This window comes from Manis javanica, chromosome 4 (assembly GCF_040802235.1).
Source record: "Manis javanica isolate MJ-LG chromosome 4, MJ_LKY, whole genome shotgun sequence".
Classification (NCBI taxonomy): domain Eukaryota; kingdom Metazoa; phylum Chordata; class Mammalia; order Pholidota; family Manidae; genus Manis; species Manis javanica.
This window is the reverse complement of record NC_133159.1, coordinates 132,333,790-132,358,138: the sequence shown is the minus strand read 5'-3', so window position 1 is coordinate 132,358,138 and position 24,349 is coordinate 132,333,790. Positions and strand designations below refer to the sequence as shown.

General features: G+C 56.3%; 1 protein-coding gene across 4 annotated transcripts in view; it reads right to left on the bottom strand.

Annotated features, from left to right (window-relative positions):
* Window positions 1-18,668, bottom strand: part of ATP2A3 (ATPase sarcoplasmic/endoplasmic reticulum Ca2+ transporting 3) — a 32,414-nt gene extending 13,746 nt beyond the window's left edge. For 2 of the 4 annotated variants that reach the window (XM_017671616.3, XM_017671617.3), the window contains exons 1-12: window positions 18,364-18,667; window positions 8,963-8,980; window positions 8,640-8,722; window positions 7,059-7,163; window positions 6,734-6,872; window positions 6,334-6,414; window positions 6,158-6,243; window positions 4,154-4,618; window positions 2,478-2,566; window positions 2,213-2,315; window positions 904-1,035; window positions 425-550 (exon numbers count right to left, since the gene is read on the bottom strand). In XM_017671616.3, the coding sequence (XP_017527105.1) occupies window positions 425-550; window positions 904-1,035; window positions 2,213-2,315; window positions 2,478-2,566; window positions 4,154-4,618; window positions 6,158-6,243; window positions 6,334-6,414; window positions 6,734-6,872; window positions 7,059-7,163; window positions 8,640-8,722; window positions 8,963-8,980; window positions 18,364-18,481 (1,545 nt within the window). In that variant the 5' untranslated portion in view covers window positions 18,482-18,667. Of the gene's footprint in view, window positions 1-424; window positions 551-903; window positions 1,036-2,212; window positions 2,316-2,477; window positions 2,567-4,153; window positions 4,619-6,157; window positions 6,244-6,333; window positions 6,415-6,733; window positions 6,873-7,058; window positions 7,164-8,639; window positions 8,723-8,962; window positions 8,981-18,363 lie in introns of all 4 variants that reach the window. The other 2 variants (XM_073234995.1, XM_073234994.1) reach the window with 2 other exon arrangements.
* Window positions 18,669-24,349: the final 5,681 nt, after the last annotated feature.

Here is a 24,349-nt window from a genome sequence, read left to right as displayed (position 1 = left end):
ACTTCAGGTCCAAAAGCAGCAACAGGAGGTACTGTCAGAGGTCTGGCAGGAGTTGGTCCTTCCCTCCCTGGGACTGTTCCCGAAACACAGAGCACCAACCACCAGCCAGGGCAAAGGGCTTCTGAAGCCTTCCAGCCTGACCCTGCCACTCAGAGGGAGGCCGGGGTCCACGGGGCGGCATGGGGACCCCAGGGTCACACAGCAAGGCAGTGCCTCAGCCTAAGCTGGGACTCCAGGGAGGGGCAGGCCTTGGCGCCTGGCCCTGGCTTTATCTCCAGCAAGCCTGGACCCTGTTCCAGTTCCCCATGGCAGGCTGACCACCCTGGTTCTGGGTTCATTGCTGTGACAGTGGGCCTAGAACTTCCCTCAGTCCCCCACAGTGGCAGCCTCTGGCTCTTTGTCCCCAGGCGTGCAGAGGTCCCACCTTCACAAACATCTTGCTGCCCTGGGCCAGTGGGCCAGGGCGGGTGGGCGTGCAGTACACTGACATTGACTTCCGGTCTCGGGAGAATTCCAGGGTGAACTCCTTCTGCATCAGCTGCTTGATCACCTGTGGGGCCCAGGCGGGTCAGGGCACGAGGGGCAAAGCCAGTGACTCAGCCCCATGAGGAGCCTCTTCTCCCTGCAGGACGGTGTCTGGCCTACTCTGACCCCAGCATTTGAGGCCTCCATCTTCCTCTCCATCCCGGGAAATGGCGAATTACTGCCATTTCCTGACCATGCTGTGCATTTCCCGGCCCAATCCTTGCCCGCACTCAGCCCTTCTCGGTTCTCCTGGGCCAAGGCTTACTAAGCTCTGAAGTCTTCCTTCTCCCAGAAGCCTCCCAAGACTTCGCTCTCCTCTCCACTTTCTCTAGAAGTCCCAGCCATGCAGCTTGCCGCCCAAGCCCCTGTCCTGCTCACCGCATTGCAGGCGCCGGCTCGTTCCACCTGGGACAGGGCCTGCAGGTCGGTATCAAATACATTCATCTTCTCCACCAGGCAAGTCAGGGCTGTCTCTGTGGCCTCTCCCACCTTCTCATACACGCCCTTGGCCTGGAGGGACCAGGGTAAGGGAGTGAGGGGCAGGTGGCCCCCAGCAAAGCCCCCAGCTGGCCTCCCACTCACTCCCTGCCCCCTGGCGCTCCCTTTGCCAGTTACCTGAGATCTCCTCCGCAGGAGTTCTGTGGGCTGGCCCAGCCCAGCTGCTGTGGGATCTGGGTGCTGCCTGACACTGAGGCTCGCTGCTCCCCAGCGATGAACATGCATCCTCCCTGCCTCCCACCTCTCTGCCCACTCCTCAGCCTCCTTAACCGGGTTTCTCCTCCTAAACCCTGCTGTCTGGCCCTGCTCCTTCCCTCCCACCTTCTCTCCGAGGCCTCACATGCTCCCTGTTCCAGGACCTTTAATGGGCTCATGACTGCCAGTGCCCAGCCAGGCCAGGACCACTCCCCTGAGCTCCAGGCCCTCACGTCTCACTGCTGCCGACTGGACTTTGTTCCCTGGGGACCCTCAGCCACCTCCCCCTCTCCCCATATTTGCCAGTCCAGTGACAGTCCCAGCCAGGACAGCAACCAGGAGCTCCCCTGACCTCCTTCCCATCTCTCACCTAACCAGTCAGCAAGTCCCAGGTTTTCTGGCTCTTCAATCTCTCTCCAACCCCTGAGGCCCAATCAGGCATCAGCTGGCATCTCTCTGACCTGGCCCCAGCCCTGCCCTATTCTGTCCTCCACACAGAGGTCTGGGCGATCTTTTGTAAACGCAAATCTGACCACATCACCACCCCAACTCAAAACCCTTTGCTTGCTGTCTACACACTCGGGTTGGCATGGGACCTGGCTGGACAAGTCCGTCCCTTCAGGGCGGATCTTCCTGCCTGCTCCATCCCATTGCATTCAATGCCTACATCACATCAGCCATGGGCCTTTCCTGGGCTGTGCCTTCTGCTTAAAACTCCCTCTCTAGTAGTACCCCCACTCCCCCCGTTTCTCCTCCCTGGCCCTTCAGCCCCTTACATTACAGTCCTCCAAAGCCCAAGAGCCCCAGGACAGGGTTCCGAAGCCAGTCCGAGGAAGGAGTGGCAGTGGGGAGCGTGCGACGTGGCAGTGCTCCTAGGGTGTGGCATTCCTAAGGGGCGGGGACCACCAGCCCTGGGAGCTTCGAGTCTCTGGGAGAAGGGGCTGTCCTGGGCGCCTGGATACTAGAGAGGTCATGAAAGGGTGCGAGAGCCCACCTCGTTGTAGTCCAGCGCCGAGTCATTGCACAGGGCACAGATGGTCGCCAGCTCTACCAGCCCATCGAACTGCCCGCAACGCACACGCCGCTCCCCCTGCCGCCTGCAGAGCCCCGGAGGTCAGTGCAAGGACCTTGGTTCCTAGGTGACCAGCCTCTTGGTCCCGCCCCCGGGAAGCCTCGCCCACTGACAATTCCGAGGTGTCCCTATAGCCCCGCCCAGCACGAAGCCCCGCCCCACCCGCGCCCCCTCTCGCAGCACTCACACTTCGCCTTCAGGGGCGTATGTAGTGCCTGAGATGGTGAACTCGTGTAACCGGCAGGAGCCCGCTTCAGCCTCAGCTATCACGAACATCTGCGGAGCGCGAGGCATGCTCAGGTCTCATTCCTTGGGCAGCCAGTCTGATACCACCTGACCCTAGGGTTGGGGTCCTAGGGGCCCCCTAGCCACCTGCCTTTCCTCCTGCCAGGGTCTCCCAGGGGCAATGTAAGAGCAGAGTCCAGGCTGTGGCGGGGTCTCTGCTCTGTCCACGTGTGCCCAGCTCAGGCTGGACCATTTGCTCTGCACCTGGGAGGTTTATGGCAGATTCTGCAGTGTTCTAGGGGCAGCTCCCAGCTTGACAGAGCCCTGGGCTGGGGCAGGAAGGGACTCCTGGCTGAGGAACTGGGCTTCAGTTTCCCCATTAGTAACATGAAAAAAGTGGGATCAGGGTCCAGTTGCTCTTCTTTTCCTTTCAAGAGGATGAGTTTCTGGCCTCATTCTTTCTGGAAACCCACACCTTATTTGAGCCATAGACCCCTCCTGATCAAAGCTATCCCCGGACAGTGAGCTCCTGCCTGCTGGGCCCGCTGAGTCACCCAGCCCCTACCTGTTCACCTCACGGAAGGGGCTCACCCCTCCCAGGGTGGCCCATTTCCTTGTTTGCCAGCCAGCTCTGCCCAGGAGACAGGTTTTGCTTTCTGTAAACTGGCTCACTGCACATTCCCAAGCCAATGAATGGCCAGCCTGGCACCCAGTAGGTAGGTGCTGAAGAAATGTCCCTTCCTGTGCTCTCCTCCCTGCCCCTGGGGCAGCCGTCTAGCCAACATGGCCCATTATCCACCATGTGAGACCTCTACAACTTCCCTATACTGTTTTACAAATTTTTATTGCAGTCAAGGAACACTCTGTTCAAACGACATCCTACTAGGGATTCTGGCAGGTCAGGGGCTGCAAGGCAGTAAAGCTTGCTGACGTCCCTGCCTCTGCGGCAGCCTCTGATGGGTTTCTATGGGGCTTTTAAAGTCTTGGATATAGAGCCCAGGTTTCCAAGGCCCAGTAGGCAGACTATGGGAGCAGGGGCGGGAGAGGAGCAATGGGAGAACCTGGAGGGGTGGGAAGCCCACAACAGTCATCATCTCCCCACCCTCCCTCTGCCCCACAGGCCTGCTGGTGCCTCAGCCAGAATCCCTGGAGAATGTGGGTAGCAAACCCAGGATCTGGGATCAAGTGCCAGAGAATGAGTGATTCCTGCCCTGACCCTTCCCAGGTCACTGGAGCTGGCACATCTGGTGACAAGCATTGACTGCAGTCATGGTGGAGCAGGATAGAACCTGGGTCCAGCCTAGCTTCACTCAGATGCCAGGGCTGTACTTGACCCTCTCCTATGTTTTTCATGGTTACACAACCCAATTTCAGATGAGAAAACGGAGGTTCATAGATGGGCAGTGACCTCCCACGGCCTTACAGTGATGCATGAGTCTTAGTGACACATGTCCAGCTAAGCTATGTTGCTCTATACCCTGAAAACCTGGATCTGCTCCTACTGTGGGGCAGCCTACAGGTTCTCTCCTCCATCCCCGGCTAAAAAGGGAGTCAGAGAGTAGCCCAGAGACAGAGTGCAGTCTGCCAAGCATCACACAGCAACTCCAGTGGGACCTCAAGCCGGTCATGGCCACTCACTCTGCAGACTGACATCTGATTGGTGGTAAGTGTGCCCGTCTTGTCGGAGCAGATGACTGAGGTGCAGCCCAGGGTCTCCACAGAGGGCAGACTCCGCACGATGGCATTCTTGCGTGCCATGCGCCGTGTGCCCAGCGCCAGGCATGTAGTGATGACAGCTGGGAGGCCCTCGGGGATGGCGGCCACAGCCAGGGCCACAGCAATCTTGAAGTAGTAGACAGCACCGCGGAGCCAGGAGCCCCCGTGGGCCGGGTCGGCAAAGTGGCCAATGTTGATGACCCACACAGCCACACAGATCACAGAGATGGCCTGCGACAGCTGCCGCCCAAACTCATCCAGCCTGTGCTGCAGCGGCGTCCGCTCTGGCTCCACTGCCGCCATCTGGCTGCGGATCTCACCCAGCTCCGTGTGCAGGCCTGTGGCCACGGTAACACCCACTGCCTTGCCTGACGCAATGTTGGTACCCTGGCAGAGGGATGGACGAAAGAAGGCTGCTCAGCACCTCAGCCGGGGCCCAGGAACCCTGGCTTGGCTTTCTTTTTCTCCATGTCATTCAGTGCTCCCAGGCTTAGGCAGCTATGCAGTGCTGGGTCACTGCTGTCATCCCATGATAGTGTCAGCTCTCTGAAGCCGAGGACTTGGCTCAGCACCGTATCCCCAGTGCCTAAAACATGGGGCCCAGCACAGAGGAAGCACCCATCCGGCCAATACTCACAATATGGTCAATAGCACAGCCCCAACCCATCAAAATACCATTCATGAACAACCAGCACAGCCACGCAGGAGTGCCCCTGACCGTGGCCCCAGGTACAGTCCATAAATATTTACTGAAGAATCCAGAAAACTTGAACTTAAGTCTATCCGTTCCCAAGGCAAACATCCGTAAATCCATCCATTCCCAGTAAAACCGCTAATCCTGGAGTAAGGTGCAGCCAGTTCTGAGCCTCGTGTCCTCTCTGTAAAACGGTCCCACAGAGGCTCAAGACACAGCTGCTCCCAGGAGGCTGATACGTTGGCGCCCTTCAGCCAGGCGCACTGCGCCGAGGCTGGAGAGAAGGTGGGTGCTGGTGGCAGCCTCTGCTTCTCTTCTCTCCTGAGCAATGTGGCTCCCACCTCCCACTTTCAGACCCCTCAGTTAGCCAGGGCATCCTCCTTGGGAAGAAGCTTCTCAGTGACAACTGCTGATGCCCAAGTAGTCCCCTTAGTCCCCTCCCCACCCCAAAGCAGTTTGCCCAAGGCTTCCACCCATCTAGGTAGGGTGCACTTCTCAAGAACAGCTCTGGTAAGTATCACTTCCTCCATCCATTTCTGTTCATTTCTGGGGAGGTTTTCTAGCCTTATATAACGTGGGGCCTCGGCCACTTGTCAGTTGGCTTGAGCCATCCTTGTAGCCTCTGGGCTTGGCTTCAGGCTGTTTCTGGGCAGCCTGTGAGCATCGCTGGTTGTCTCTCGGAGGCCCCAGGGCAGACCACACCCACCAGGGCGGAACCCATCACTCTTCCTAAAAAGAGCCTTGGGAGTCCCTTTTCCCAGCTGAGAAACGGACTGTTCCTGTCATCCTCCACCGCTTTGGCAACCCTCTCCCCTCTACAGGATTCTCCACTTAGTCATTATAGGCAAGCTCTGCCCCTCTCCAGATTAAGGCAGGATAAGCCTAGAAGGTAAGAGGAAAAGCTCTGGAGTTAGAATGTCTGAGTGCAATCCCAGCTCTGCCATTCACTGGCTATGTGACCTTGGGCAGCTTACCTGGTGCCTGTTCCCTTGCTGGAAAAATGCAGATAACAGGAGTCCTTATTTCAAAGGCATTGTGAGGATTAATATAAATTAATACATGTAGAAGACTTAGTGCCAAGCACAGAGCCTTTAGTAAATACAAGCTATTATTATTAGTATAAATTTGCATGTATTGTCAATAATTGAGGAGGTTCTTTCCTTTAACTGACTAAGTGTTACCATTTTTATTATCAATGTCCAAGCCAAAGCCCAGCCATCCCAGGGACTTACGGAAAACAGCATGTTCTTCTTGTCCTGGTTGACAGCTCTGGGATCTGGGATAGCATCTGTGTGCTTGGTCACAGACATGGATTCACCTGGTCACGGAATCAGAAATGAGAGGCCCCGCATGCAGGCACCTCCATCCCCTGACCCAGCTGCTGCCGGGCCCCGCCTCTGGGCCTCACCTGTCAGGATGGACTGGTCCACTCTCAGTGTGGTGGACTTGATCTCGATGAGGCGGAGGTCGGCGGGGACTTTGTCTCCCACTGTGGGGACAGAATAGCTCGGCTAAGTGTGGCTTTGGAAGCCACCCACCAGGAAAGTCAAGAGGGGCCCCAGGAAACAAGGTTGGGGCTGGGAACAGGGGCCTGAGCTGTGATCCCTCAGGTGGCCCCTGTGCCCTGGCCTATAGTCCCCTTATCTGTCCAGTGGAGTTTTGGCCAAAGAGCTTTGGAGGGATCTGACAGCCACCCCTCTGCATATACAGCCCAAAGCATGGGGCCAGAGACTTGCTGGCATGAACCCATGCCATGGGGACATGGGCTTGCTGGCGTCACGTAACAAAAGAAGGAGGCCCCCAATGACCTGCCACTTCCACAATGTCTCCAGGGACGATGTCCCGGGCATGGATCCTCTGGACACCCTTGCGGTCTGAGCGGATCACCTTGCCCATCTCAGGCTCATACTCCTTCAGGGCCTCGATGGCACTCTCAGCATTGCGTTCCTGCGAACATGAGGCAGACATGTGGTCAGTCCCCACTGGCCCCAGCAAGCCACCCCACTGGAATGACAACCTTAGGGCCTGGGATGGAGCTGGAAGCAGAAGGCCCTGCAGGACTCTGGCACCAGGCAGAGGTCACACCAAGCAGCCAGGAGACCCCAAGGCCCAGCCCACCCCCACGCCTCCCACCTGCCACACGCCCACGATTGCATTGGCCACAAGGATCAGCATGATGACCAGGGGCTCCACAAAGGCTGTCGTGGTCTCCTCACCCTCCTCGAACCAGGCCAGGATCTGCCGGGATTAGAGCTGGTAAGTTTGGACTCTGCTGTGAGCCACAGTCTGCTCACCATTTCCTTTGTACCCTGTCCCCCTGCTTTTGGGGAGATAGCCCTGGGGAGCCCTGGCTTAGGACACCTTGCCTCTGCAGGTGGTGACGGCCACAGCCCATGTCCCACCTGGCCAGCTTTCAGGGCTGTGGGGCAGTTGTCTAGCTGCCAGCTAGGGGCCTCACTGTCTGCCAGGCTGTGGCTCTTCCAGTGTGGTGCCCAGACCAGCAGCAGAAGCATCATCTGAGGTCTTGTTAGAAATGCAGTCCTCAGGGTCCATCCCAGACAGTCTAAGTCAGAAACTGTTGGGGGCCCAGTAGCGTGTGTTTTAACAAGCCCAGGTGATCTCGCTACAGGCTCATGCTCAAAGTCCACTGGCCAGGGGAGCTTAATTCCGGCCTGAGCCCAGGCCTGGACCAGGAGACCCAGTTCAGATCCTGTTCCCACCTCTTGCCCCAGGTGGGTACTTCTCACTGCCCTCCATGGGCCTCAGTGCGTCCATCCTTACCGTGGAGGCGTACCAGCACCCTCATGGCTCAACTGTTTGGGCATCTGCATGGATAGGCTTTTCTTTCTCTCTAAGAGTCCTCAGTTTCCACAAGGACAGTGGCTAGGACGGCCAGACACTGCTGGCGGGGGCCCTGCTGGCTAGAGGGGAAGGGTTGGTCCCACCCAATGCACCTGCTGCTCTGCACTCCACGTACTGAGATGAGGCCTTCTCTCCTGGCCCTGCTGCGCATGGGGGCAAGAGAGGGAATTGCATCCATCCTCAGGGGAGCCATTTCCCTGCCCCACCCCTGGGTCTCTGCTGCTCAGACACTGATGTGACCACAGGTCCAGAGAGGTCCAGTCAGCAGGAATGGGGTAAGAGCAAAGGGGAGCAGCAGCCACGAGGAGAAGTAAAGACCCCAAATCTTCTGAGAGGCACTGGGAGCCACGGAAGGAGCTCTCACCCGGGGCCATTTGAGCCCCCTCTGGGACATTTGGCAATGTCTGGAGACTTTTGATTGTCACAGCTGGGGAGTGCCAGTGGCTTCTGGTGGGCAGGGGCTAGGGATGCTGCTAGACATCCTACAGTACACAGGATGGCCCCACAACAAAGCCTTACCTGGTACAAGATGCCAGTGGTGTGAGGGTGAGAAACCCTGCACTGAGACAGGGAGGGGCGGGGCGCCCGTGTGTTTCTGCAAGCTCGCTCTGACAGCCAGGGGGTCAGGGACAGATGGGGGCTGAGGCCAGTGGGGAGGGGGGGTGCCGTGAGGCTGAAGCAAGGAAAGCTGAAGTCTGAGCAAGGCAGAGGTGGGTAGAGTGGCTAGAGGCCCAGGGATGCCCATGAGGGAACAGCCCTGTGGGCCGGGGCCTGGGCCTCGGAGCACCGCCCTGGGCTGGCTTCCCTGCACCCCACTGTGTTGCACATGCTATGGGGCAGGGGTCTACTTACAAAGGAGACCAGGGCAGCCAGCAGCAGGATTCGCACCAGGAGGTCCTCAAACTGCTCCAGCACCAGCTCCCACAGGGACTTGCCTGGGAATGGGGGCATTCTGTAAGGTCTGGGCCCCTGACCAGCCCACCTGCCCCATTCAGAGCTGGGACCACCCCAAGACCACCTGGCTTGCTCCCTCTGTCCATGTGAAGCAGGAGAGCCCGGGCCCTGGAGGCACAGCCAGGCCTTGCTCTGTCAAGGAGCAGGAGGACACATGTGACAGTGGATGACCCAAGGACGTCACCCAGTGGCCTTGCCACCTGCCCTGGCCCAAGCCTCACCTTCCTCCGTCGGGAGTTCTGTGGGATCCAGCAGCCACGGGAGCCATGAGGAGACAAGAGACAACTGGGTTGAGCAGTGGGGCTGTGGAGGGGCCTCAGCAGCCCCCTCACTGTGCCCACCCAGACCTCTGCGGCAGCCTGCACACGTCCCCACAGCTCAGAGGCCACAGAATGGGGGTCTGGGCCCGTGCTTCCACCCCGCCCCCACCCTGCTCTGCATGAGGAAGGTCTGATGTGGCCTGGCTTACCCTGGGCCAAGACCAGAGCAGGAGGGCCCTTCCAGACCCTCCAGTCCAACACCCCCGACCCCACTGCACAAGGGGAAACTGGGAAACTGAGCAAATTGGGGAAGAGAAGGGACCCAAGGTCGCACCAAGAATGGACAGATGCCCACCCAGTCCTGTTCAGTGCCCCCCACACCTGAGGCAAGGTAGCTCCCCGTCAATCTGAGAACATCAGCTCGGGCTGCCTCTGACACACCTGCTCCTGGGGGACCACCAGGAACAGGCTGCAGCACACCCAGCCCCCTGGGCCCCACCCCACCTGGGGGCTTCCCCTGGATGCAACCCCACAGCCATCACTCCAGACAGCAAGAAGCCTGCCACAGATTAGGTCCTAGAGGTTGAGTGTCACCTCGCCCCCTTCCAGGCCCTCCACTCCAGCCTGCACACACAGTCCCAGACCCCAAACTCCACCAAGGCCTCCTGTCACTTTTCAGCTCCACATTTATCTCCTTCTGTTCCAGGCAGAGCGGCTCTGCCCCTGAGGTCTTTGGAGCTTCCCAGCAACCTACAGGGGAAGCAGTGGTGGGGAGTACCTGCCCTGTTTCACAGGTGCAAGAACTGAGGTTCAGAGTGGACAGTGGCTTGAGCTAGGTCACCCAGTGAGTCCCGGGGGTGGGAGCTGGGCCCTAGAGGGTGGACACGGGGGCTGCTCCCTCCAAGCTCAGGCCCTGCTGAGGCTTGAGGCTCCTCCCAAACCAGACCTAACTGAGCCCCATCTTCTTGTGCCTTGCTACTCAGAGGACAGTCTCTGGACCCGCAGCATCAGCATCCCTGGGGGCCTGTTAGCAGTGCAGACTGTCAGGCCCACCCCAGGCTGGCTCTCTGCTCCTCCTCCTCCTTGACACAGATCCTCGCATATTCCACCTGTTTTTGGCTGGAGGGCCGGGAAGCATTTTCTCTCATGGGAGTCCTCTCCCCACACCACCTGTTGGGAAGGTCTGGGGTCTGCACCTGGCAGCTGAAGGGGGAGAGTATCAAGCAGCCCACTGGACTGCAGGAATCCAGGAGGGAAACATATAATCTAAAAATACACTTTCTAGCATTTTCTCCAAAGTCCTATTTTAGGCAACAGCTGACATTTTCCGTGGAAAATGTAATCTCCAGTGTTCTGCGTTGAGATTAAAATCAGACTTTTTCCTTCTGATCTATTTAACTGAAGTGAACAGGAAAGGTAGGGGGAGGGCCAGGCCAATTCTGGGCCAATTCTCCAATGGAGCAGGGTCCTTTAGAGGTCATCTGTGCCATGCCCCAGACTCGGCACAGAATGCTTCCAACCTCATCACACATCAGCCTGCTTCTGCTGTGCTCTACGCAGGAGACTCCTAAACCCCTCATCTCTGCAGGTATCTTCTGGGTTCCTGCCTAAAGGGGGAGCTTATTTGAAAGTCTCACCTGAACCTCTCGTGCTGTCTCCCTACCCCACCCTCTGTTAGGCATGTAGCCCCTCGGCCACCACGTTCCTTGGCATTTTTTCTGGGCAGGGGCAAGGCCTGGGTTGAGACTTCACAGGGCACAGAAGCCAGCTCCAGTGCCCTGCAGAACGCCCTCTCCCAAGTTCTCTGTTCTCTGCCTTTCCACCAGGTCCTTCCCTTCTGCTCTCTGACCCGGGATCCACTCTTCAGTGGCCATGATTCCCCAAATGATTCTGCTTCTCTCCACCTTGTGGGCACATAGCAGTCTGCTCTTCCCGGCCCTCGCGTGAGTTGCCAAAAGGATGTGCGTGAGCTCTGGGCTGGAGCGCTGAACTGCTGGCGGGACTCTCCAGAAGGGGGCTGTCCAGTAGAAATTTCTGTGATAACCTAACTCTTCTGCAGCCGTGCTGTCCTATACAGAAGCCACTAGTCGCATGTAGCGACTGAGCACTGGGAATGTGGCTAGTGTGACTGAAAGGCTAACTATTAAATTTCAATTAATCTTCACTCATTTAGATTTAAAGAGCCACATGAGGCAAGTGTCTGGCACACTGGACAGCATGTCTGGAGCTCTTTGTCCCTCTGCTACAGCGCCCAGCAATTTGTGAGATGGTGTCTGCTCTGGGAGCCTGAGTTACAGGATGCAGGAGATACCGAGCCCCCAGGTGCCCCCAGATACCTGCCACTGACATCCGTATATACAGTGTGAATGAGAAACAGCTTCTGTTGTCTTAAGCCATTGAAATTTGGGGGTTGTTACTGCAGCATAATCTAGCCTGTCCTGACTGGTGTCCCCTTCTCCCCCAACCCAGCTTCTACCCCATGGCTTCCCTTCCAGCCCACCCACCGCCCCTTGGGGGAAGCTCAGCCAGCCAGATCACCGCAGAGGGCCGCCCACCCCTACACAGGCCATTCCTGCACATGAACATGTGTGCAGTCCTGCCTCGGCAGCTGGCTCCCTGTGGGGGCCTGACCTCCTCTGGAAGATGGGGCACCCACCCCTCCCTGAAGGGCTGCTCTGAGGATGAGCACTACTATAATTAATAAGAGCCTCATTTACTGAGCACCTACAATGTACCGAGCAATGTGCCAGATGCTTCACCCATGTTAACTGCAGAGAGAAATGGGAAGGCACTGAGCAGGAGAAGGCGCTCACAGAGAGAATGACTGCAGCAGAATGATCAGTGTGAGCATGCCAGATGCCATGCTGACTCCTAGAGTGTGTTACTCTCTGTGACTGTCAAACAAGCTGAGAAGAAGGATACAATTACTCTGCCCATTTTACAGAGTAGACAACTGAAGCAGGGAGAGAGGCTGAGTGACTAGTTTATGGTCACACAGCTGGGTCGGGGCTTTGAGCTCAGGCAGTCTGGTTCTCAACCCTCTGCGTATCTGAAAGGCCTGGGTTGGGACTTCACAGGGCACAGAAGCCGGCTCTAGTGCCCTGCAGAAGAAGTCTCTGCACAGGACTCCTGCGCTAACTTCTCGGCAGTCCTGCCTTCCCATCCTGGCCCCCTGCCTCCCCAAGCCAAGACCACCTGAAACACCTTGGTGTTCCATGTCCTGACTGTTAGGCTGGATGTCCTCATCCCATCAACCAGCTCACCCCTCTGTTGTGACCCCAGAGCCATCAGCCAGAATCATTCCTGTCTGAAAGGCTCTGCTGTTCTCAAGGTGGTGTTTGGGGGTTACTAAGCCCTCTTGCTCAGGTTTGGTCTGGTTCAAAGTTTCAACCTGGCAAGACCCTGGATGACCCAATTCTCCCCTGACACGACCAAATCCCAGAGCCATAGAGGGAGCCCATGGCTAGGAGAGCACCCTCCCAGCTCCTCCCCGGGCATCCCCAGAAGTTGCTGGCTTCCCTTCACAACCTCCAGGCTGCATGTGGGGGCTCTGAGCCAGTTCCCCTTTAAGTGGTGTCAGTATGGGGTTTGTTAGATGGGGAGGACACCCCAGCCCTGCCCACCTCTTGGTGCCATCCACCGGGCTGCACAGACCCAGACAGTTACAAGTTCTATCTTATAACCCCAGAAGCTGGGTTCAGCTGTAACAGATCCCAGCTGGGCCAGCCCAGGGGCGTGCAGCCGCCACTGTTCTGCATGGCAGACCTCCGGACCTCTCACATAGTGGCTTCTCCCGGTCAACCCTTGCTCTAGGTCACTGTTGTCAGACCGAGCCGGCCCATGCCCACAGATGCCTAATGTGGGGCTGGCCTGGGGGTCCTGGGGGCCAACAGGGGATGTGATCAGAGAAGCTTCATGGCTTAGAGCAAGGGGTCTGGTCCAGAGAGCTTGAGTTCAAATCTTGCTTTATCTCTTGGGAGTTCTGTGGCTACGGACAAGTCATTCAAACCCTCTGTGATTCAGTTTCCCCATCTGCAAAGTGGGGATAATAACAGTCCACTACCTCATAAGGTTGCTATGAAGACTAAATGACATGCTATGCATAAAGCACTTAGAATATGCCCAGTACATGGTAAGTACTCCAAAAACAGTAGCCATCATAACTCTTAGTGTGTCAGCTACATGCCAGCATGACTTTGTTAACTGCAGTGTCCCAGCACCTGGAACAATGCCTGGCACATAGCAGGTGCTCAATGAGTGGGTGACCCTGCCTCTGTCCTGCTCTCAGACATGCAGGAGCTCTCCTTGGTCTGCAGAAGACCCTCAAGGCCTTCCTGGATCTGCCCCAACCTGCCCTTCCAGAATCACGCCTGCATCTTAGACATACCCAATGCCTCAGGATTGCTCCCACCTCCCCTGGTTTTACTAAAGTTTCTCCCCCTCCAAGATTTTGTTTGGGGCACTCCTGTTCAGGGTACCCCCTTCTCCATCTCCCCTTCTAAACCCCAGCCTTCTAGGAAAAGCCTCTCCCTGCCATTCCTCTGACCTTCTCTGACCAGTCATCCTCCCACCGGCCTGGAGCACCTCCAGGGTGGGAAGGGGCTGAGTCATCTCTGGGCCCACACAGAGCCTCAGAGTTGTTTACTCGGTTACCCAGGCAGCTCAGGCCAGAGCCCGGAGAAGCAGGTGCAGGGCCAATGCTGCCCTAGGGCTCACACACCACCTGCACCCCTAACCCCCCTTCTTGACTCTTTCCTTCTCCTCTGGAAATATTGGAGACTGCTATTTTGGCTTCTAAATACCAGTTCCAGTGGGGGTAGGCAAGTGCTCGCCCAGGTCTTCCTCAAAGGTAAGTTGACAAAGCAATCTAACCATCATTTGCAGAGTCAGGGAGCGGCCCTGGCTGGGCACACCCCGCCCCACCCCACAGCCCTGTTGGCTTCCAGGGTCCACCTAGACTAGACAACCTGGCTCTGCTTGGCAGGGGGCCTCGGGAAATGGCCACCCTGCGCTGCAGCCTTCCTGGCTGGCCTGGCACTGGGAAGCCCTGGCAAAGGGTTTGCTCAGCCGTGTGCCAGCTGCTCCGCGGACCAACTCGCTCTGCCTTAGGGGTGTGGGTTCTGAGGGGCAAGCCTGACGCCGCTCCTAGGAGGGGTGCTAAGGCTGCCCGACAAGGGCCTGTGGGCCAAAAACTTGGGGGAAGCCTGAGAGACCTGGGGCTTCCCAACCTGTGGGCCAGCCACACCCCCAGACCTGAGGTTGGTCCATAGCCAGCACGGCTTAGGAGGATCTCAAGGTCCCATCTCTGCTCTCCTGAGGACACTGAGGCCGAGAAGGGGCAAGTTGGCCTGAGGCCACCCCATGAGCCAGGCCACTCAGACCTCCTCCCACCTGACCCCTTTCCTCTTGGCCTGGTTGCCATGGGCCACACATGGGGCTTTCCTCAGTTCCAGCTGCCAACGGGGCCTGAGTTTGAGGGCAGGAGATAAGGCCAAGGCTCGGAAGCCACTGGCAGGAATTTAAACCTGGACCATGCCTCCCACCTGGCATCTCTGGGGCTGCCACACCCACAGCACAGATGGGCAATGTGAGGCCCAGAAGGCAGCCCCTGGCACAGCCCCTCCCCACCCCCCAGACAGAGACCACCCTCCACCCTCCAGAGATCTCCTGGGACCTCCTCTGACCCCCAGCTCACTGGGCTCTCTGGAGCGTTGACCCACTTGTCAGGATATACCTGACCCAGTCCTGCCTTCTGCCTCGGCTCATGTCCAGCAAAGATGTTGGGCAGCCCATTCAAGGATGTAAGGGAACAAATGACCCCTAAATATGTGACGTCCACATGTGAAGTCCTGACTTGTCTACAGAGAAATGCAAAGTGGAGCTATGAGAGCACACTTTCCTGTCAGATGGACACAGGGCAGAACACCACACTGTGACGTGGTGGGAAACGGGCAGGTTGACTGGGGAACTTTATGGAGGACAATTTAGCAACAGCTGTCAAAATTTAAAATACACATGCCCTTTGACCCAGAAATTCCACTTCTAGGAATGTACCCTTTAGTGATATTCACAAGTTTGTGAAATGACACGGGGACAGGGATATGCCTTGTAATGTGTGTGATAAGCAGAGATGTGAACAACCCAAGTGCCCATCAAAAGCTGGGGTGAAGAAGTGCTGGTTCAGCCACACAGGGAAACCCTTAGTCCTCTAGGAAGCCCAAGGATGCTCCATGAGGCACTCTCTCCACATGATCATCACATGGAAAGCTGGGGCCATAGAGCACTCCTGACAACAGATCACTGACCAGGGGGTGTATGTGCAAAGGCCCTGGGACCACTGAGAATGGGTAGTTGGGGACTGGGCTGGGGAAACTCACTGTACACCTTTTGTACCCTTTGAAGGTTGTACTGTTTGCACATTGTTATTCAGAAAATAAACTGAAAGGATGTGGAACACCCAACCCCAACCCCAAGGAAGCTGAGTCCTGGGCACCTCTGGGACCTGCCCAGAAAGGCTGGCTCACAAGAGCCTCCTGCTCACTGGCCCATTGGGGCCTTAGGCAACATATCTACAAGCCAGGTTTGGAATGGGCAGTGCTCTGCGTGCGTCTCCTGGCTGGTGTACTCACTGACATACTACTGACTCAATCTGAGGAGGAACAGGCTAAGGTGCGAGGGTGGGATCCTCAGCCCCTCCCTGCCCCCAACCCTGCAGGCAGAATTTGCAAACTTCACGACTTAAGCAAATGACTTCCTTGCGGTTTCCAGCAGCTGACGCCCTTGCAGGTGCACACACTCCAGGGGTGGGAAGCAGGGGACACCAGTCCCTGGGGTGTTCCCCTCCACCTGCAGGTCCCGCCCACCCCACCACCCAGCTTCTGGCCCAGCGCCCAGTCCAGTCTCTTCTGCCACAAGGAAGGATGCCTCAGTGTACACAAACATCACAGACAGCCCCAGGGCACGGCTGCTACTGTACTCTCACTTATGAGGAAGAAACCAGGGCACAGAAGACCCAATGGCTTATCCAGGCTCACACAGCCACGAAGGAGCAGAGCTGGGCTCAGCCCTGTCAGCCCCACCCGAGAGGCTGTGCCGGTAGAGACTGTGGGACACCCATGCCCCCTCCTCAGCCTGGGCTGGGCGGAAGGGCATGAGGAAGGCAGGGACAGCTGGCTACCCCCTCCTCACCCGAGGACTTCCAGGGCCTGGGGAAGAAGCTGATCAGTGATCTCAGGGGTATGAGGGGAAAGCGAGAATAGCTCCTACCTAGCTGATCATCACCTGAGCACAAGCACCAGCATCAGGGCCCCAGAGCCTGCAGAACCAGTGACCCCACCAGTGACCCCCAGAGAGGGGCATGCACCCAATAACAGCTCTACCCCTTGTTGTGTGACCTTGAGAAGCTGTGTAACTTCCTGGTGCCTCAATGACCTCCTCTGTAACGTGGTAATGACAACAGTTGTTTGGGGGAAAAATGAGAGAAAAGATGGAAAGTGCTAAGAGCAATGCCCGGCACATAGTAAGTACTCAATGAACGTTAGCTTTTATTATTCCTACTATCAAAGCACAGAGGAACCAGGGAGGCCCAGTGGTGACCGACTCCTACCACTCCCTCAATGCACATCCACCTCTCTGTGGACCTGCACACCACACCAACATCCTCACCCATCACCCCACACAGATGCTCAGTGGCCAGGGCACCCAAATCCCCTCACTCAGGCAAAGCAACATGGGAGAGAACCAGAGGCTCCCTCCTTCCTGGTCAGTCCCTCCTGCTGGACCGATGAAGACATGGGGGCCAGAAAGGGAAGGGGAATTGGCCAGGCTGTCAAACAGGGCCGATCTGTGTGTTTCTGGAGGCAGAACCAAAGGCTGGGTCTTCAGCTTCCGTTGGGAATCAGGACTCTCAAGCTAGAGGCCACAACCCCACAGAAGAGGCTGTGAAACCCCAGACTAACTACCCTGACCCCCACTCCCATGCCCGGGTTGGGGGACCGGCTCTGCTGTCCTGCTCTTCTGCAGCAATGACGTTCTCCCTGCCAAGTCACTAAGGGGGGATATTAAATAATATTTATCTCCCTAGCTCCTACCACAGCTCAACTAAATATAGCAACTAATTTTTTTGAAAATGGATTTCTGCTCCAGAAAGATAATATTTGTATAAGAGGTGGTTTTCATAAACCAATACAAAACCCAAAGCTCCATTTCTGACAGTTCTTCGTAAGTTTCAAGCCAGCGCTGAGCAGTGAGCACTCAAACTTACCCCCTGGCTGGCTGGGGACCCTCAAAGGGTGAGGCCCCAAGTCCTGAACACAGGTCCGGGCTGCACTTTGGGGATGGAGGGGTCATTTCTCTTTGGACCCCTAACACTCTGCCTGGTGCCCTGGGGTGGATGAAGGGGGTAGCAAGTCTTTCCTGGAAGCAACTTGGGGAGGGCCTCTTCTACATTTTCCAACCTCACAGGTCCTTCATGTGTGCCAGGGCCACGTCTGGACAGTACCTGGCACTTCCCGTGCCTTTTGGCAAATGGAGAATGACACACTCCTTGGAAGATGAGGAAGAAATGATACCTCTCCCACTCAAACAGTAACAGCAGGGCAGGCTTCCTGCCGGCCCACAAATGGGCAGGCGCTGCTACAGGTCCCCCAGGAGGGAAAGGCCTCCCCAGGCAACTCTCTGCATGAGGCCTTGAGTCTGCCACCCCCAGGGAGGTGGGTCCCCCGCCTCAGCAGTTCAAAGCCCCCACCAACTCCCGCCAGCCACATCCGCCTTGGGTGGCAGAAAAGAGGAAGACCTGGGGGTGGGGGTGAGGGCACCAAGCCGCCAGCTGACAAGCAGCGCCTTCTGGGCATTTTATTGAGCCCTGGGGAGAGACCTTCAGGGTCAGCTGGGAAGCTGGACCTCAGAGTCCCTGGCTGGTCCCTCACCAGCTGACCTCAGGGGTGCACCTGCACGATGGGCAGGTTGCCCGTGCGGCGCCGGGATGCAGCGCTGACAGCCAGATGGGGTGGGGGGTGGGGGCGGAGCCCACGGCTTGCCGAAGTGGATGGGACGCGGGTGGAGGTGGGAAGCGGAAGCGCCGCACAGGTACCTGGCCCCGCAGGGAGAAGAGCGGACACCGGGAGCCAGACGTCCGTTGTCGGAACCCGGAACCCACCTCAGCCCCGCGCCCCAGCGAAGGCAGCCGCCGCGCAGCGCAGCCGGATGGCTCAAAAGCATCTGCAGAGGTTTCCGGAGCCCTCGCTTCCTGCCCGCCCGCGGGGTCCGAGAGCTAGAAGGGGAAAGGACGGCTCCGCGGCCGCGGCGCAGGGGGGAAACTGAGACTGCGCGGCCCCTGCTCCCCCGGCCGCCCGCGCTCTCACCGTTGGGGCCATAGCGCTCCCGCGCGCCGGTCACCTGCGCGGGGCTCAGGCCCACCTCGGCAGTCACCGAGAAGCGGCGCAGCACGTCCGCAGCCGGGAGCAGGTGCGCCGCCTCCATGCCGCCCACTCGGCCTTCTGCGCCGTGGGCACCGTCGAGGCAGCCTCTTCGCGGGGCTACTGCGCCGCGCGTGGGAGGCTCGGGCCCGGGAGAGCGCCACGCAAGGCCATGTCCGCGCTGGAACCTTCCCCGACGGCAGTGGCGGCGGCGGCCAGGCCCGCGCCAGGATGCTGCGCCCCGGGCTCCCTCCCTGGGGCGGGGCGGCGCGGAGCCCGCCCCCGCACTCCCCTTCCGGCCGCCCTCGGAGCCCGCCGCCCCGCCCCCGCAGCGCCCCGGGGCGCAGAGGCCAGCCGCAGGCCCATTCTGCAGACGAGGAAACTGAGGTCGCCTGCGGGAGCGTGCTGAGCGTGGGGGAGCCCAGGGCGCGTGGCTCGGAGGGACGTCAGCCCGGGTCTGCAGAGCTCGGGAGGCCCCGAGGGCCAAGAGCTGCCACAGGCTGCAGAGTGCGGGTCTCTGAGCCCTTTCAAGCCCTCCTGGGTCCTGGGAAGTTGCAAAATGGAGGTGTCCATAGAAGAGCTTCCTGCCCCCCTACACCCAATTATGCAAAGGGTGACCCTGGTCTAGAGGGAACCCAAAAGCCTGTGGATAAGCGCGTCTCCTCCGGTGCAGGTAACTTGATATTTCCTTCTTTTGATATTTGTGCTTTCTTTATCTTTTCCAAATGTCCAGTGAGCCGTTGGTTATTCTTCAAACAACCAGGCGTCTACTAAGGAAACAGTATATGAGAAAGTGAACCAGTCTTGTTTCCTTAGACTCACCCTCACCCCAGCAGGAAATGTTAACTGCTGGGTGGGGGTGGGGCTCCCTAGAGGCCCAGCCAGGGCCCCTAGGGATTGTGACCTTGGCTCAGGGAGTGGGAGGGCCCCTCAGTGAGGGACTCAGAGCTCCTGGGCTCCAGCAGCTCCCGGGTGGCAGGAGAGGGGCTGAAGGTCAGGGAAGGGAATTGCAGAAAGGCAGGAAGCACTCACCCCACCAAAAGGAAGAGCAGAGGGTACAGTCTGCTTGGTACCCTTTCTAGCTTGAGAGACACCGCTGGTCTCACCCCACCTGCCATCTTATTCCCCACCAAGCTGGTCTCTGCTGTCCAGAGCTTCAGCCTCTGCCATGTACCTTCGCCTCACAGGTTCATAGATTCGAGGGTTGAGCCCACTCAGATGTCTGTTCAAACCCCAACCCATACAGGGCGTCTGCAGCCAGAAAGCCCTCCCAGATCCTACAACTCCACTCACACATCCCTCCCCCAACATACAACAGCCCCAGCTTCCAGCCTAGAAGTGGGCTGCTGAGTCCTGCTGAGACCCCGTGTAACCCCCAGCTCCTGATCTCCTCCCAGGACAGGGCGGTGGTCCCCTCCCCTGTCTCCCCCGCACTATGTCTCCTTGAGCCTAGAGACAGTCAGTGAGGACTGGTTGGACCAAATGGTCCAGCCCATCACTGCTTTATCTACACCTGGACAAACAGCCAGGGGCCAGGGGGACATACCACAGGTATGCTGTCCAAAGGGTACAGGCTGGTCCTCCCCATCCCCCAGCTGCCATGGATTGAGAGCTCCAGGCCTGGCACCCAGTCCCAGCTCTTTCTGGCTCCCCAAAAGGACGGTTGGTGGCAAAACTTATCACCTCTCTAGCAGTGGGTCTACCAGCCACACTTGAGGGGGCCAGGATGAGGGAAAGGTAGGTCTTCCCTGAAAGGATTTGGATATATGAAGTGGGTGTTTCAGGCAGAAAAAAAAAAAAAAACACGAATTGAAAGTGGGAAACCTCAGCCAAGTGCTGAGGGCAGTGATTCAGTCCCTCAGCATGGCTAGATCATGGGGATCAGGAGGATAGACCAGAGAGAGAGCGCTAGGACATGAAAATGTTGGCTGCCCACATAATGGCCTGGATTTTGTCTTAAAGACTTTTTAAGCAATGAAGAGATGGGGTCAGATTTGCCTTCTAGAAAAGCTTCTCCCTGAAGCCTTTGAAGGAGAGAACAGAGGCTGAGAAGCCCCCACAGTTATCCCAAAGAAAAATGAGGAGTTCTGGACAAAGATACAGTGGGGCTGCAATGGACAGGACCTGGTAAAGGACTAGATTTGGGGGTGAAAGAAGTGAGGAGTCACAGCTAACTCCCAAGATCCTGGCTGTAGTAGTTGGGTGAGAGGTTTAGCCCTGAGGTGGGGGAACAGCAGGATGAGGTGGGGAGGAGTTAAGGCTTACATCTGGAGCGGAGTCGAGTGTGAGGGGCCTGAGGGACTCCAGGTGGACGTGTCTAAGGGCAGCTGTATGCTTAGGGCTGAAGAGGGATACCTGGGAGGCAGCCTGGGCTGCCCATGTAATCCCTCACCCTAGCTGGGTGCACGTGGAGGGACCTTGATGGAGGAGTTGCTCAGTCATAGGACAGTGAGCTGAGCCATCAGAGTCTCTCATGAGAATTTAAGGATTGAGCCAGAGATGATGTAGGGATGGCCATGGGTGCTCGGCCCAGAGTTAGAGGGCCAGAGGTAACATCATCTGAGTATAGCAGTGGGAGAGCAGAGGGGAAAACCAGGGGCACATGAAGCAAGAAATGGAGACAAGATACCGTGTGGTGCCAAGAGAGAGAAATAGAGGCAGGGACAGAGACTGCCCAGTGGCACCCAAGTTCCTCAGAGCCTCTACTGTACTTTTGTCCTTGGCTCTCCCAGACTGCACAGGGCACAGTTCTGTGCCCTTCCCATACACCTGCCTTTTTTCATTACAGTTTGAGCAGGTTTCTGTCTTTCGTAGTCAAGGCACTGAACTAGAAAAAGTCAGAGAGGCCCAGCTCTGAACCTGGGTTCTGCCTCTTAACCGGCAGGGTGGTCTCGGACAAGGCACTTTATCCTCTGAACCCCACCTTACTCATCTGTAATTATTAGTTAGGGCAAGCCAGCTACTCTAACAAGGTCACCCAAAAATATCTAAGGACTTAAACATCACAGGACTTTACTTCTAGGTCAATGAAGTCCAGGTAGGTGTTCTAGTTGGTGGGGTGGTAATACTGAGACCCAGGCTCCTTCTGTTTTGTGGCTCTGCCATCTTCAGCATGGTTCCAAGAGGTTAGTACACTTGTGAGCATCGAGTCACTGGAAAGAGAGCATGGAGACGGTGGCCGTCTGGAGATGAGCCAGTCCAGGAGGCAATAACATCATTTCCCCTCAAATTCCATCGGTTAGGATTCAGTCATATGGCCATATAACTGCAAAGAAAGCTGGGAAATGTAGTCTAGCTGTGCCCAGAAAGAAAACGATGCAGGTTTGGTGAACAAGTAGTCTTAGCCATATGTGGAGATGATAGCTGCCCGCTCCCAGGGTTGATGAAGCCGGTCGCACAGGCAGTATCCATCTTCTGTTTGGTGTCTTTATGAGACTCTTCCCTGCCCCTCCTCAATTCTTGTGGTATCTTTAGAACTGATCCCATTAGATCCAGGGGTGGGCATATGACTCTTTCCTAGATAGTAAGGTCTACAACTCCCTACCCATGGAGCTTGATTGGTTTAGGATGAACATGTGACCAGAAGTCAGCCAACCAGAGCCATCAACTTGGCTATTTGTTAGAATGTTGGGGAAAATATTTTTATTATTCTCTCCCTTAAGTGATGGTGAACCTGGTGCAATGTAAGCTGGATGCTGCTGGCAGCCATCTTGCCACCATGAGGGTAGAATTTAGCTGCCAATGAAGAAAAGCAAAGAAAAGCAGGAAGAGGTAGAAAGGCAGATTGCTGATGACCTCTGTTTGAAATCAGTTCATCCCTAGTTCTTTCAGTTATGTGAGTCAGTAAATTCCCTTTTCAGTGGGGCTTCTACCCTTTGAAAATCAAAGAGTTGGGCCTTTAAGAGCTGTTGCAGGAACTAACTGATGGCTGTTGGTAAAGCGTAGTATCTAGAAGTAGCACATGTTCAATAAATAGTTTCTGGTGTTATTTTTATTATTATGAGAATGGGGCAGGGATTGGCAGTGGAGGTTAAGAAGGAGCAGCCAGAGAAGGGGGTGAAGAGCATGGGGCCAAGAAAGGAAGGTTTCCTAGATGTCGCTGCTCTGGGCCTTGTCCTGGAGCCCCTTTGGCTGGGGCTAGGTCTGTACCCCAGCACCCTGATTTGCCTCGGGTCTGCCACCTGAATTGAGCACTCACCATGTGACAAGCCCTGTGCTAAATTGTTTTCAAGCATCATTTCATTTAATCCTCACCATACCATGGGTATATGTACAGTACTATTATTATCCTCATGCAGGGCCAGCTTCATGGGCATGCACACTCTGCTGCCACACAGAGCCTGTGGTCAGTAGGCATGTGTGCTTGCTTTAACACTCTGCTATCACTGTCTTGAAATTCTTAATAATTTTATCTCTGAACTTGTGCTTTGTAAGTGAAGACAGTGGAGCCTGGTGTGAGCAGAGAGGACGTGCATCATATGCCGCCCATTTCAAACACAGCCCGCCATGCTCTGTGAACACAGATTCCTGGGGCCTGGTGAGGCATGGATTGTGAGACTCAAATCAAGTATAGGGTAAGGGTGTGACGTCCACAGCTGAGTGGGGCTGCTGCAGCCCTGAGAGGTTGCCTCAAATGCAGAAAAAAGACAATAGTTCTAAGAAACACAAAGGGTCTGCAAACCCTACCATACCTTTCTTACTCCCATTATTCCCAGCATTCACCAACCACTTATGTTAAAAAAACAATATCCCAGAAGGAAAGGGAAAGATAGGGCAGCCAGCATTCCCCTTCTTTTCAGTTCATCCTTACTCATCAATAAACCCAAGGTAGAGAGGGGGTCAGAAAGTGCACAGATCAAGAATTAAAGCACTGAGCTAGTGTTGTGCAGCATTCCCACCATTGTACTCAAGGCGCGCAGCTTATATATGCACGTTCCAAATATGTAAGTTAAAATTTGTATAACTAGTGATCACACACGTGTGCAATGCCCTTAATTTTGCATTTAAAACTGGCATCGCACAACATAAAATGAGCAGCAAAATACATGCTAACAGTTTAAATTTTGAATTTTTCCTTACTTAGAAGACTAAAGAACAAATTAAAAAAACATCCTGCCCAGTAGAGACTGCAAAGAAAGAAACAGCTTTGTATTTTAGTACCCTTAATGGTAGTTTTTTTCCCCTCTTTCTTAGACAGAGGCCCTATATTTTCATTTTGTATTGGGCCCTGCAAATCATGCAGCCAGCCCTGTTCTCGATTCATAGGCAAAGAGAGGCCCTGAGAGGCTCTGAGAGCCTAGGTAACTGGTCCAAGGGCACTCAGTCAGGTGGGATTCAAGCCTGGGCTAGTCTGCAGTCTGACTCTGGAGCCCAGGCCCCTGAGCACCACAGCATCCTGCCTGGCTGGGAGCTCCTCCCAAAGCACAGGTTCAGTGGAGCTTTGAGCAGGCAGAGAAGGGTGTTTTGAGGGCTCAAGTCCCCCTGCCTGCATCTCCCCCACCCTGGCTTGTTACCATTGCCTGAGAGCAGGATGCACTTTCTCTCCCAAGCTGGACTAACTGTTCCAATAGCCTCCTCCTTGGCCTCCTTGCCTCCATTACTTCCTCCTCTGCTCAAGAACCTTCCTTAGCTCCCTATTACTAGCAGGATAAAGTTCAAACCCTTCAACCCAGCAATCATAACCTTTTACCAGTTGGCTCCTATGCATATCCAGGCAAATCCGTCTCCTCAAAATGCCCCGCATTGGCCTGCACATTCTAGCTTCACCCCTTTGTTCATGCTGTACCCCTGGCCTAGACAGCGCTTCCAGCAACTCTCCCTAAAATCTCTCCCCACTCTGGAAACCCATTTCCTTGGCTACCCCAATTCTGTGTATTTACCCTGTACCCTGCACACTTGGGCCCTGAATGAGACTCCTGGGGAGGCTCCAGAG